The sequence below is a fragment of the Schistocerca americana genome, chromosome X, assembly GCF_021461395.2.
Source record: "Schistocerca americana isolate TAMUIC-IGC-003095 chromosome X, iqSchAmer2.1, whole genome shotgun sequence".
Classification (NCBI taxonomy): domain Eukaryota; kingdom Metazoa; phylum Arthropoda; class Insecta; order Orthoptera; family Acrididae; genus Schistocerca; species Schistocerca americana.
This window is the reverse complement of record NC_060130.1, coordinates 318,385,988-318,401,365: the sequence shown is the minus strand read 5'-3', so window position 1 is coordinate 318,401,365 and position 15,378 is coordinate 318,385,988. Positions and strand designations below refer to the sequence as shown.

The following is a 15,378-nucleotide window of genomic DNA, read 5'->3' as shown; positions in this document are numbered from 1 at the left end:
TGATAATTTATAGCATTGCTATTTAATGTGTAAATGATTAAGAAACCAATTTGGCAATGCTGAAGACTTTACCTGCGCAGATGGCTATATAACAACAATTTCAGTTATTAAAAATTGACCTGCAATGATTAAGGATACGAATCATCGACGGACTTAACCAGCCAGTCATGAAAGTGTGCCCTTCGTGGGCAGATGGAAAACAGGAGAGGTTAGTATGGAATCTAACGCTAACCTTCAGACAGGCAACATGTGTAAGCTCTTAGTGGTTATACCATTTAAATAAAAATTGACTTAAGTTTAATTTTACCTGGGAAAACCTTTGTACACAGTCTGCAGCTTCCATCCTAATTACGGACATCGCGGGCATTGAAAATAAACTACAGTTTTATTCTGAATAGGTCAGTCGCTAAGCTGTTGTGGATATGACGGTTCCTGTTAGATTACTGAAGTTAAACAGTGTCGGGTGTGGTGGGCACTTAAATGGGTGTCCATCTGGACCACATTGTGCCGTTGACCAACCAGGATGCACTTAGCTCGTGATGGCGATTGAGGAGCTACTTTTCCTAGTAGCAGTAACTCCAGGTCACGAAAACTGACAACGGTTGAGAGAGCATTGTGGTAACCTTCGCTCTTGGTAGCCGATGACGCCAGTCTTAACCGATAACACGGCAGTCGGTCGATACCGTTGAGTCTTCTGAGGCCTGTTCGGACGAGGTTTATTCCGAATAGTTCGATGATATGAAGTGATGAAACATACAGATACGGTGCATTTTTTTTCTGATTTTACGACATTGCTGTCACATGTTGCTATGCGATATTATTTCAAATTTCTCCCAGTTTTTCTTGGTTAGTTTATTCTTTATTATTTATGAGGTGCTGGCGATGTGTGAACCCAATGTAGTCTCTAGTTCCTGTTTGTCGGCAGAAGGCTGTCATTGTGTCTCATTAGCAGGGGTGAGAATCCTAGGTGTATCGAGCAGTTTAACGAAAATGGTCCTGTAATCTTCTCCATGTTTTGTTGGCTGGAGGCGGCCCGTTTCCCACTGAGGGCAGAGGCTGCTACTTCGCCACAGCTGTACCAGGACAATAATTTAGCATTAAAGTTTTTGGCTTTTTCGTACAAACATCTAAGCTTGGGACACCATGGCACCATCCAAGTACCGTGAAGAAATCTGCTGACTTCTCTCCAAAATTTAGTTGTATTCAGTCAAATGAGTTGCTCCCTCCGCCGTTCTTGGCTCCAAGATGTTGATCAATCAGAGGGACACTGCTCCAGCCTAGTACGATCTTCTTGTATGTTAATGTGCTTGTTTTACGCCAAAGAGTGCTATGTTCGTGCTTAGCTCCCCTTCTTTTCGTGAAACAAGCGAAACTCTGGTTCTTTACATTAGTGACAGCCGGCTGCGGTGGCCGAGCGGTTCTAGGCGGCTCAGTCCGGAACCACGCGGCTGCTACGGTCGCAGGTTCGAATCCTGCCTCGGGCATGGATGTGTTTGATGTTCTTAGGTTAGTTAGGTTTAAGTACTTCTAAGTTCAGGGGACTGATGACCTCAGATGTTAAGTCCCATAGTACTTAGAGCCATTTGAACCATTTGAACATTAGTGACAGCATTGAGTTGTTTCCTCAAGGATGAGTTTTCCTCGAAGTGTTGGGAAATGAGGTGAAGAATGATGTCTCTGGAGTTAGTCTCTGAGGCATCGTCTGGTGCAGATGGGTCCTCCATAACTGTTGTTTGAAGAAATATAAGTATCGTTGTTGTGACAGTATCATCGATATTCTGAGCACGCTGCAAGTTACTTTTTTCCATACACAATTAGTGATGCCTGTCTGATTACAATTCTTGGTCTCTTCTCACTCGTTAATCAGGCATTCGTAAGCTGCCCAGATGAGGTAACCTTTGCTGTGTTTTCTCCATACGATTTTCCCCATAAGTCAGTACCCTCTAATCCACCCACACGCCCCCCACAGATACATATGCACACACACAGTCAGCGTTACTTTGTGTAATTTCTATTGAGCTTTTGGAAAATTTGCTCTGCATCCATTTTATATGAATTAGGTGCAACATGAGAAAATAAAAATCTATTGTACTGAGGTTTCATTTAGCTTTTTAGAGTCCATATTTGTCCTACAACTTTTCCATGGTTAGGTGACATATAAGCAAAAAATATGACCTGTTGTATACCTAAGTTGTTGTTCTAACTGGGATGGCGGTTTCGTTGTGTACAAGCACAAACTGAGTTTCAACATTATGGTGCCTCACAGGTTGTAAAGAGATTCCGAGATCGTTAATGTGATTAATGAGCTCAAACTGATTCTCATTTAGGTTCGATTGTGAAAATCATATTCCTCGTTTAGATAAATGACGTGAAATCTCAGGTATCGATACTTTATTGTAGCATCGTAGTAGTATTCCCAAAAACCACCCCAAAATCACCGTCTGTCAATCGTATATTAGAAACTGTGGCCTCCAGAGAAGAAATTCACTGGAGACATCAAGATGGCTTTGTAAATACCAAATAAGCATTCCTCCCTGTGATTATCCATGGACGAATCAGATGCAGTTTGCTACAATTTGCCTTTGCGCTTTATTCAGCATAACCACGCAACTCTCTGCAAACTATAACTTGTGTGATTAATGAGTCCAATGTAGTAATTCCTCACAGCGGGGACCTCTTCTCTTATTTTAAACGTGGAAATAGTACAAGCCGCTTTGTCCAGCTCAGAACACCAGTAAGGCGACCATGTGCAGTGAGCTTCCCCACCACCACCAAGCCTTTGAGACGTAGGTGTTTGCTACCCCCACAGTGGTTCTTTCCAGACAGTAAGTGGTATGCGCACCAAGACCCGTTTAAATCGATCCAGTGGTCTAGGAGGAAATTATATTATGTGTATGTTTTTGAATGGATGCTAGAAGAAGATCAATAAAGTATTAAATCTGTGACTCAGGATAATGATTGAACTAGTCTTCATACCCTTCAGTATGTCCTAGGACACATCGGAACAAGGACCACCACATCCTTCCAAAATGGTCAAATGATTGTTAGTAGTATAGTAAGCTTTCTAAAGTATTTACCCATTATAACTGTCTCTTGTGTACACTAAGGCCTGTTAATATACAAGTGGATGAAAATACGTTAGATTTACGTTTGGAACCGATGCAAACCATTGAACTCCTGTCCTATCTTATCAACCTCAAATGGTAAAAGTGAGGTTTTACGATTGGAAAAATTCTACTGAAATGAGCAGGTGTCCGATAGTGCAAAAACGAAATGACTGCCTCTATGTTGAAACGTAAGTCATTCAATAAAGCTGGAAAAGCATGTATTTCGATAAGACGTCTGTATCCACATTAACTATAAGGTAACTTGGTAAAATGCATAGCCTTGCACACCAGTCTGCAAAAACAGCTGATGACAAATTAATCCCGAAAATTTGCAGGTGTCTGGTTTATAAGAGTACATTCCGACGTAAATAGCTCCTCTGCCTATATTTTGATTGCGATGGCTTAGATTCCTTCACCGAACGGTACTTATCTGTAAAGGTCACGGAGCAGACGTACAATAGATCATAAATCACAGCCAGAAGAGGAACCGTTACGTACGAGAGCCCTGTATACCCACCAAAGACCAATATTTACGTCTACCTTCAATAAATCTTTGAAGAAGTTGAGAATGCACAGTTTACTTAACATTATTGATACCCAGTGTATTGAGTAGGGCTGGTGTGTACGTTTGTCACAACGAGAGTGAATGATGTATCTCAGTCAGTAGTCACTTCATTCTAACCAACGCCAAAATCCTTAATAATTCACTTCTTCAAGAATAAAGTGAATGCAGTCATCTTCACCCGCAACAGTACACCCCTCTATGTCTTTCTACGTAACCTATAAACCTGAAAAGTTAGGACATATGTTAGGACATATGTTGTTGCTTGGCTTGATGTATGCGTTTCGCACTCATCCATCATTACGATGAAACTAAAGGATACTATCATACAGCGAGAAGTTGTGGAGGGTATCCTGAGAACAAAATGGGGATAGCCACCCACCGCTAGGCCACCCCTTTGGTTGAAAATGCGAGTGTACGCTGACATAGAGTAGGCAGTGTTCTATTCAATTTCTGGAATGCAGCCTCATAAACTTTATTATTCTTTTTCTAATATTTGGACCGTATATCTTCCGGCCATCTTCAGATTGAGTCGACAGACTGAGGCTGCAGCATTCGAACTGTTATTTTATACACGCAGACTACGTCACTGTGTGTGCAGTCACAGATACATAAGAGTCTGATACGTGGATCGGAGGCAATGAGTATGCACAAATAGAACCTGTGGCTGCGAAGTCGATCCATGTTGCGATGTACTGCAGGAACGTCTTGGTGAGTTCATTAATGAATTCCATGATTTATCCAGACTGAAATCGCTATCCATATTACTTAAGTTCATTGTCAAACGAATTTCATCTTCTTCTTACACAGCCGAGTCCCAAAAAGATGAAATCAGTTCTAGAATTTCGACATTTTCATACCACATTGAGTGACCGGTGCTCTCATAATTGATGATTTCCTCTTCCTTTCCGGTGCGAACTGGACCCGACTCGGGCCATCGAGTACCAGGTAACGTAAATTGAGGGAGCAACCAGGCGTCGTTATAGTGACAGTCTTGGGATAGTTGGCCAGTAATGAGACGACAAAGTCTTTTAAGGTTTTTCCTTCTGGATAGAGACGTACTGATCATCCAGCAATCGGATGTGGTATTCTCCGATTATCGATGGACTTTAAGGATGGAAAAATGAAATACGGCGATAGGATGACACATTTGAAACTGTGCAACTTCTGATTCCGATCAGATTGGTACTAAACGACACTCAAGGGAACTATGAGCTATGAGCTGTTACAGTCCGCTTTCGAATGCTTCTAGGTGCAGTTCTGCCAACCCAAAGAATTTGCACCTCACGTCACGAGGTGACTGGATGTCGGCGGATTTTGAAGGTAGTCGTCGATGTGACTGACACACACCACGCAGTTATTGAGGGTTGTGAGTAACGCAGTTAATAATACACGTGACCTTCGTACTCTATATACCATCACATACAAGAGGCAAGGGTCACGGTAAACAAAGACTAGGGCGTAAATTGAGTCCATCTGAATGTCATTGACATCCATGTGACCAGAGCAAGGCTTCTTCCGGCTCTCGCAGATAGTATCACTGATGCACGCTCTGTGGCAACCAAGCGGCAGCAAACACTCAGCCTGGCTATCATGGGAAACAGACACCAGAATTCTTACCCCTTTGACATCTACTCGAAGGATACCGAAAGCTGCGTAAAGAGTTGCTGTCACCCTATAATTGGTAGCGACATTATAGGATACGTCATCACCCTTGCATTACCATATGACCTATGTTAACTTCACCCACAACGGAATTCTGTTACAGGTTTGACATGTAGTGTACTTGCAGAGCTATATCACTATACGACACAAAGCACAGGACGTATTGTGCCATAAACATTGAACTGCGTGAGCCAACGGCCTTGCCGCAGTGGTAACACCGGTTCCCCTCAGATCACCGAAGTTAAGCGCTGTCTGGCTGGGCTAGCACTTGGATGGGTGACCATCCGGTCTGCCGAGCGCTGATGGCAAGCGGGCCTTGTGAGGCAAACTGAAGAGCTACTTGATTGAGAAGTAGCGGCTCCGGTCTCGGAAACTGACATACGGCCGGAAGAGCGGTGTGCTGATCACATGCCCCTCCATATCCGCATCCAGTGATGCCTGTGGGCTGAGGTCAGTACCGTTGGGCCTTGATGGCCTGTTCGGGAGGAGTTAAGTTAAACATTGAACTGCGTGAAGACAAAACGGCACGGTGGAATTATCTGCAGATACAAGTGAATCATATGTACTAATACGTATGAAATATATGTGAAATAAATGTGAAGAGCATATGTGTGCAAAGTAACTTGTAAAAATCTTCCCCTAAACCCCTAGATGGAGCTCAACGAAATTTGGTACACATATAACTTACCATCTGGAATGAAATACTGTTGGGATAAGAACCTGAAATCTTCTATTCGAATGAGGGCGATAACATGGTGAGAGAAGGGGGCAGGAGGAGAGAGGGCTGGACAGACTGAAAGGGATGAAGGAGGAGATGAATAAAGAGAGGGGAGATAAGGATATGAACAGCGAAAGGAAAGAGGAGGAGATGGATAGAGAGGGGGAGTAATACATGGATCGAGAGAAGGAGTGTTGGAGATGGGCAGAGAGGCGGTGCAGGAAATGGGCAGAGAAGGGGAAGAGGAGGAGATGGACAGAAGAGGGAGGAGGAGATGTAAAACATTGTGAGGGAGGAAGACAAGAATGGGAAGAGTGGAGGGAGTAGACATACAGAGAGAGGGGATGGAGGAGACGGACAGAGAGAGGATGAGGAGGAGGTGGACAATGAGATGGGGAGGATCAGAAGGACAGAAAGAGGAGCAGTGGCAGATGGTCAGAAAAGAGGGGGAGGAGATGAACAGAGAGAGGGGGAGAAGACGGACAGAAAGGTAGGAGGAGGAGGAGGTGGGACAAAGAGAGAGGGGGAGATGAACTATTAGGAGACGGGAATTATTACGTACCTAAGCGATTCCGGGGACTGAGTAAGCTAAAGTACTACATACACCCTGTAGTACTTCTCTTTGGGATGTTTTTAGGCTATTTCTTCTGCTAAATAAAACATTCTGCATAAGTTCTGTATGTATACAATATTCTGTATTAGTCTTCCTGTGAGGAACTTGTATAAAAGTTTAAGCTTCCATTTCGTGCTCATTGTGTGTTAGATAATTGTAAGAAAATATTCTGAGCCTTCATTTTTAAGACTGAAAGTCGATATCCGTTATGCAACAGATGCAGCATTTGTTTTCAGAATTTTATTGTATTAGATCAGTGTTAGGCCACATTGCGACCTTCAGTGGCATTTACAGTATACAAGTAATAATGTTAAAGTACACATAGTACATACGTGAGTAAAACAGTCCTACGGTATAGGCATCCATGCTGCATTCACCTTGTTCCAAAGATGTGATCGTGCATTGTTTTGCTGAAAAATGGCGTCTGAGGTGGTGTGCAGAAAGCGGTTGTAGGATGTCATTCACATAGGTCACAGTGGTCACAGTGCCCTGCACACGACCAGTTGTGATTTGTGGTTTTACTCAATAGCACCCCACACCATAAGGCCTTCAGTTTGCTCTGTAGGTCTTGTGTGAATGTAGTCACTGCGATGCCACTACCCCTGCTGTCTGCAGCGAACCAAAATTCGGCCATTATTTTCAAACAGACAGAACCTTAATTAGTCCGAAAACGCTATCTGATGCCATTCCTGCCCCCAGTGATGTCGTTCCATACGCCATTGCCGTCTAGCATGTTTCTGCACATTTGTTAAAGATAGGCGGAGAAGCGGACGACGCATACATAACCCATGCCGTAATAAATGGCGATGGACTGTCACAACTGATGATGTACGATGTATTACACTGTCCCACTGTTGCAGCAGAGCCGAGGATGACGCAAATATCTCGTGCAATGCTATTCGGATGAGGTGTCGATTTTCTAGGGGAGGGGGGGCAGTGGTGGTGGTGGTGGTCTGGATGATGTGACTTGACCCATCTAGTTGTGTTCTGTGGTCTTCTGTGACGGTACGCTTACGGCTGCGAAGCCACCTGCACGTCTCCTCAAGTCACACAGTTCCATTGCCTTCGGTTTACAGCGACATCGAGAGCCGCAGGCATATTTACCGGTAGGTGGTGTTGCGCTGCTATATCCATGTTTACCTTCAACTCACTGGCCGACATGATTCAAATGTTACTCATTTCTGAACATACTATTGTACATATACTGTGAATATGATGGTCATACCTCTAGTCGATCAAGGTGTTCCGTTTTATCTGACCATGAGTGTATAATGTGTACTATTTTCTGCCATAATTGTCATAAGTTTGAAATCTGATGTATAGCAGAAAACGTAGATACAACAGCTGAGTTCTATGAATATGGTGTCAGCTTTTAGTCAGAAAAATGAAGTTTATAAGTTTCATGTAAGCTGCACAGCAACGATGTAATAAAAGATAAATCACTTTCGGTATCGACAGGTTCTTATATCTCACTGAAATATATGTAATAGGTGCTATTGAATTTTATATCTGGAACTTCTTTCACTATCTCAGGTAACAATTCATATCATTGTGCAGAATAGTCTTTCTGTCTCAACATCATTGTCGATGTAATTTTCCTCAACGATAAAATTCTTCCTCATTTCAGAAATTCAGTGTGTGTAGTACTTGGAGTGACATATTGACTGTGGCTGACAGGGTGTTGGAAAATGTGGGAGCAGCACGTGGCTTGGTTGGCTGTGTGCAGCAGCTGAGGCTCAACCAGGAGGAGGTGCGGCTGCACGAGGGCGAGCCGCTGGTAGTTCGCGCGGTGGGTGTACAAGAGTGCGGCGCCAACCCGTGCGCACGCTTGCCCTGCCACAACGGTGGCTCCTGTGCGCCTACCGCGGCACACAGCTTCCGCTGTCACTGTCCTCCCGAGTTCACAGGTGAGCCACATATCACCACTACTTCCTTCTCTTTATCATCTCCATGATTTATTCCTCTTGTAAATAGCGCATCTATGTTGATTATCTCCAATTTAATTAGCTGATAGAGCTGAAAGTAATCTCAGCGGACAAAATGAGGATCCCACATTTAAAGGAAGATCCTGGACGCTTGGTTATGGTGTAGATCTCGTAGGACTGCTACTAGACGGTCATACAGCCATTCACCATGGATTGGTGTGGAACGGAATAGATCGCAGTCCGTGCTGAATGGCCTAGGCATGAGAGGGGCGTACAGAGCACTGACTACCGCTGATCATTACCCTGTGTCTTCCGCAACATGCGCATAAACCGTCCTCCTTCCACGCATCGACCACTTTGGGATCCTGACCTACCTTCAGGAGGCTTTTGCATTTCGGCCCACTAAAGTGCGGCAGCTGACAGACCACAGTCACCAGCTTTGTACCCGACGTTTCCACGTTACACAGAAACGTGGTCCCTTACTCGTAATCAGCCCCAGGCAGCTGCATTTAAACCCCTGTGATCCTCCCTGCCACCATCGAATGGCAGAGCTCCAGTAAGGGGTCGAGTTTGTGCAGGTCAGTGCTATACCGACGATGCTTCTGACATTACCGTCGCTGAGAGTTAAACCATTGTTAATCACCTGACCACCTGAACGCTTCGGTAGCTCCTCAATTTCTGCCTTTGAGGGTCCATACTTTTGCTAAGGTTCCCAACGGGGACGCCTTCACTCTGTGTCACTGGGAGGCAAGAGAATGCGAGCTAAACTCCCGGTAACAGCAGTCATGCAAGGTAGGCCCGCTATGGGTCAGGTAGTTCGAGAATCCATCGATACTCACTAGCCACATTGGTGGTGCACTGCCACTGTTACAGCCTACAACACTCAGCCAGAGGTCAACTTACCAAGGGACGCCACGTCGGCGTATTTGCCACGGTCGTCATCAGCACTAGCGGTATCAAAGTCTAACGAATTTAAATAAAGAGCGATGAAGGATTTCTTGTATGCATGATCTGAGTTCTCTCATGTAGCTGCACCCAACTTTTGTTGAGAATCACCACTTACACGTAGCCATTCTCCACCCCGCTATAATTGGATTCGGAAGATCTACTGACGATGAAGATGGACGACAACCTGAAGACAAAAGCCAGTCCCTCTTCAGAGGCTTTACGGTCTGTATGATTGCTTTCCCTATCGTTTCTTCTTTTGGATATTCTGTGTGCTTGTGGTAGTAGTAAGTAAGCATAAAGTCTAAACACATTCCTGGTCAGGATGCGATTCAGCATCTTCTACATCAGGTAGCTTAGCTGGAAGCAAAATCGGGACAACTAACGCAGGAAGGGAGGTAGCAATCACATTCTAGGTTCTCATCTATCATACTAACTATGCTTTGTAGGTCACTCCATTCTCCAGGATACCAAGAAAGGTGTCCTTGAAGTTTCTGAAAATCTGGATAGTGCTGCCAGCTTGGGAAATTGTAAAAATGGTTAATTATTGAGATTAGCTAGAATAAGTTAGCAGGGACGCTACGATTCATATAATGTGCATCGAGATATCAGCGGCTGCACCGCGTGGGATTAGCCGAGCGGTCTCAGGCGCTGCATTCATGGACTATGCAGCTGGTCCCGGCGGAGGTTCGAGTCCTCCCTCGGGCATGGGTGTGTGTTTGTCCTTAGGATAATTTAGTTTAAGTAGTGTGTAAGCTTAGGGACTGATGAAAAAATGGTTCAAATGGCTCTGAGCACTATGGGACTCAACATCTGAGGTCATCAGTCCCTTACAACTTAGAACTACTTAAACCTAATTAACCTAAGGACATCACACACATCCATGCCCGGGGCAGGATTTGAACCTGCGACCGTAGCAGTTCTGCGGTTCCAGACTGAAGTGCCTAGAACCGCACGGCCACCACGGCCGGCAGGGACTGATGACCTTAGCAGTTAAGTCCGATAAGATTTCACAGACATTTTGAACATCAGCGGCTGCACAGTCGTTTCCGACTTGAGGAAGGGGTTAGTAGAAAGATATACGAGGAAAAATACTAGGAGATACTAACGTTAGCAGCTTACGAGGATATTTCATAGGTATGGAGAATTGGTGAATAATGTTGTGGAGCCGGCCGCGGTGGTCTAGCGGTTCTGGCGCTGCAGTCCGGAACCGCGGGACTGCTACGGTCGCAGGTTCGAATCCTGCCTCGGGCATGGGTGTGTGTGATGTCCTTAGGTTAGTTAGGTTTAAGTAGTTCTAAGTTCTAGGGGACTTATGACCTAAGATATTGAGTCCCATAGTGCTCAGAGCCATTTGAACCATTTTTTGAATAATGTTGTGGACCACATTCGCAAAATTAATATCAGTACCTATGAGATCATCTTGGACGATCATGCTGTTAAGACCATATAGCCCAGTGAACGAAGACCGAAAAATAGCGACTGGAGAAAAAAATCACGTTGTGGCAAATTTTTGTTGAATGTTGGGGGGGGGGGGGGGAGGGGGCGCAGGAGGGAAGGGCGGGTGTGTGTGTGTGGGGGGGGGGGGGGGAGTCATGAAAAAAAATACAACACAAGTGAGGTGCGAACGTTGGGGTGTGTAGGTAACTTTTTTAGGTTTGTCTTAAATATCTCAAACACCACGGCTTTTAGCGAAACTTTTTATCGGAACAAACTTAAACTACATTACATTTCCAACAAGAAATATCCTATTGATTTATTCTCGAGGATTAATTGAGTCCACTGTACCAAAGATGCAGAATGTTAATAACGTTTGTTTTATTATTTAAGAAACGTTAAGTATTTTCACACAAAAACATTTGGAGGCATTACTTTTCAGCACGCAGTCGTGGATAATGGATCTAGGGTAATGGTTGTAAATGAGAGCGTACTTGGTGAAGTAAAATGAAGTCTGCCACACTGAAAGGTAAGTAGTGCAGGTCAGAATCATGTTGATTCAAATGGTTCAAATGGCTCTGAGCACTATGGGACTCAACATCTTAGGTCATAAGTCCCCTAGAACTTAGAACTACTTAAACCTAGCTAACCTAAGGACATCACACACACCCATGCCCGAGGCAGGATTCGAACCTGCGACCGTAGCAGTCCCGCGGTTCCGGACTGCAGCGCCAGAACCGCACGGCCACCGCGGCCGGCATGTTGATTCCTTAGGATTGGCAGTACTAGGATTCTATATAAGGAGGGAAGTAAATTCCCAGTGAGTGTACAAGTTCTCTCTGTGGTAGCCAGTGGTTACAAACTCATATCTGCTTGCATCACGCCAAAGTTGAGTTAGAGCGGCACGTAGTAGAAGTGGATAAAACATCATCCTATCTCTGTTTTAGCGATGGAAACCGTCATTATTATAAGACCTGGCCATTCCAACAAGGAGATACATTGAGCACTTTACCCTATGGAGTGAATTAGGATCGACACGGAACGGTGGCTGCCCAAGCAGAAAGTTTTCCATCCATTCATCAGCAAAATCACAGATCATATAGGAAAGTGTTGAGCAAGTATGGGGTGGAAACTACCTTCAGACCTACCAAGAAGATAAAACAGGCTAGCAAAAGAGACACATTCATTGGCCAGATCGAGTGTATACAAAATTTCTTGTAGTCGTAGATTGGTTTGTACTGGTACCACAAGAAGAACTATGAACACCCATCTGTTTAAATACAAGAGGATATATCAGCTAGGACATACGGATCAATCGGCCATAGCGGATCATGAAACAAAATTCACTGAGGCGAGTGTCATGTCGAAAATATCGCATTATCAGGCGCGTATGTATAAAGAGGCTACTGCGATTTGTAAACATCACAATAATTTTGATAGAGAATGGGGAGGCGTTAAATTAGATAAAGTTTGGATGACAAAATTGTAACTTAAGAATAAAGATCGATTACTTTCAATTGAGAATGTTGGCGTTACCAGAGATAATCTCGTAGTCGACGTCACGTGATGGACTATGGTCATATTCTTCTTCTTCTTCTTCTTCTTGCTTTACGGCCTCTGTAGGACCACGGGTAGCCCCTTCGTGGACTGAATTTTCCTCTTCTTCTCCCAGAACCACTTCATTCTTTCTCTTCTTCTTTCCCGCTCTTCTTCCGAGATCTTCAGTATCCGTGTCTCCTGTCGGCTCCACTGGTAACACTCTAATATTTTCCTGTAATCTTCTCTGTCGTTGATCTCCGGCATATTAGTCGGTGTATATTTTTTCCTCCAATTTTCCTTTCCTTCGACCTTGATCCCCGATTCCAACCAGTCCTTCCGAAGTTCAACAACCCACTTGGTTCCTGTCTTTCCCCTTGTCCTCCCTGTTGTTTCCGACACTATTTTCGTCATTCTGTGCATAATTATCCTAACTACATCTCCAGCAAACCTTGCCCTTTTGAGTCTGATTTCCCCAGATATTGTTATCATGTTCCGGTACAATTCTTCCCTAGGTCTTCGCATCCAACTCTCTCCACCTCTTTTGGGGCCTAGTATTTTTCTCAGTACTTTTCTCTCTTTTTTCTCTAGTTGTTCTGCCCCATTTCTTCCTTCTGTCATCGTCTCAGCAGCATATAATACTGCATTCCTCATCGTTGCCTTGTAGTGGCTTATCTTTGCCTGTGTGGATATATTCTTTTTATTGTACATCTCTCTCGCCATGAAGAAGGCTGACCTAATCTTCTTTATGCTCTCTGTTATTTCCTCCTTGCTTCTGATCCTTCCTGTTATAAATTCTCCCAAGTATTTAAATTTGTCCACAAACTGCACAGTGCCATCCGGTGTTTTCCATTCTGCAGTGGTATTTAGTGTCTTTGTCTTGTTATAGGAGATCCTCAGTCCCACCTTTCTGGCTACCTTACATAAGTTGTCGAGTGGTGTGTCTGCATCTTCTTCTGTCTCACTTACTATTGCTATGTCATCTGCAAAGGCTAGGCAGTCCACTTGGACCCTGTTGTCCTTTTTGTCCCCCACATGCGTCTTTGGTATTCCCATTTCCTCGTTTATTGCTCTCCACTGCCTGATCACTTCGTTCAGTGCTATACTGAACAACAGTGGTGACAATCCATCTCATTATTTAACACCAGTCTTGATCTCAAATTCTTGTGACAGTGCTTCTCTGAATCTCACCCTGGCTTTTGTATCTGTCAGAATTTCTTTTATAAGTTCTTGTGTAGTTCCATCAAGTCCCCTGTTCTTCAGGATCCTGACAAGAGTCTGTCCGTCGATGGAGTCATATGCCTTTGTGAAGTCCACGAAGGTTATTACTGTCTTTTTGTTTTTTAAGGCCCTATGTTCTATCAGCTCATCTGTACACTGCTCATACATTCGGCGCTCCAAAGAGTTCTGGTTGTTATTACCCCTTTAACATACTCTGGTCTCCACACAGGAATTGCTACGCTAACAATAACAGCCACCGTCACACATCGGGTAAATAGTATTACCAGGTTGTGGGAGCTCACTGTGTTCCGCTTCCAGCATTCCTATCGGTACTGCACGGTCAGCACAATGTACAAGGATGGGTCAGATGTCGACGTACCAAGAAACACAGTGGCGGTGTATATGCTGTGCTCGGCAACAACACTAGCTGCAGCAAAATCGAATAAATGTAAACAAACACCAATAAGGGGTTTCTTGCATCCACGAGCGGCCTTCTCTGCTGTTCCTGCACCCATATTCAGTGGATAATCACCACCCACATCCAGGTATCCTACACACCCCGTTTAACTGGAATCAGATCTACTGACGACGATGAAGATGAATGACAACCTGAAAACATCTCTATGGGATCAATGAGATCAATCACTTCAGCTACATATGCAGGGTGTCTCAGAAATCTTATGACACATTTCGAGAGGCTGAAGATAGTGTCTTGAGGAACAAATGTAGGACAGGGACCCGTCTCCAGGAACATTATCCAACGACGCTGCAGATCGTTACAGGCACCGACGCAAGCCAATAAATCCACTCCTTCGGCAGTAAACGTGGCTTTGAGGCTAACGGACCGTAGGCGGTATGTTTCGCAATGTTATTTGCTATCGATCGATAACGATTGATTGCCACGATCGCCAGTGCAGAAAACAAAGCTTGCTGCTGCGTAGACAGGCCTTGTCTCCTATGAATGCAATGCTCCGCTGCCTTGGTAGACGAAGGTTACAGACACAGTTTATTTTTGTCCTCTGTATCGAAAAACAATGGGGATTTTAGACGGTTCTAGGAGACAAGTAAAATGCAGATAGAATCCTGTGTCAGAAACTATCATCCAGCAAAGAAGTAAAACATCGCTTTCATGGAAGGTGCAGCAGAAAGCTCCATCTTCTCCCCTGGCGATCGTAGCAGTCGCGATCACTGAAGAATAAACAACATTGCGAGACGTTTCTCCTATGTTCCATCAGCGTAAAGGTCACGTTTGCCGCCGAAGGGATGGCATGGTGCAACCTGTTGCTTTGACGCTCTGTAGCGTCGTAGCGTCATTGGATGACGTTTTATGGACAAGGGTTCCTGTCCTCGATTTGTTCATTAAGACGCCATCTGCAATCCCTCGGAGTCTGTCGGAGCATTTCTAAGCCACCCTGTATAATACCTGAAGTAATTGGTTCACTCTCTTCCTCAGTTAAAAAGAGGCCAATAATCAAGTTGGACACGGAAGTTTAGCGTATTGGCGAGATTTCTGCTGGTGGTGACCAATTTTACCTTCAGTATGCTTATCACTATTGCCGTAACTTGGACGAATGACAATCTGCGTTTAGTGGTCAGATGGGCGAAAAGCGTAAAACGTGAACTAAATGGAAGAAAGTCGCAGGTTATTA

The 15,378-nt window shown here is 44.4% G+C and overlaps 1 protein-coding gene and 1 pseudogene across 1 annotated transcript in view; both read left to right on the top strand.

The window, feature by feature from the left end:
• LOC124555994 (agrin-like) overlaps positions 1–14,257 on the top strand; it is a 63,996-nt gene extending 49,739 nt beyond the window's left edge. Inside the window, exons 5-6 of the mRNA XM_047130038.1 lie at positions 8,343–8,572; positions 13,959–14,257. Coding sequence (XP_046985994.1) covers positions 8,343–8,572; positions 13,959–14,257 — 529 coding nt within the window. The remainder of the gene's footprint in view (positions 1–8,342; positions 8,573–13,958) is intronic.
• On the top strand, positions 5,525–5,642 carry LOC124556921 (annotated as a pseudogene).
• Positions 14,258–15,378: the final 1,121 nt, after the last annotated feature.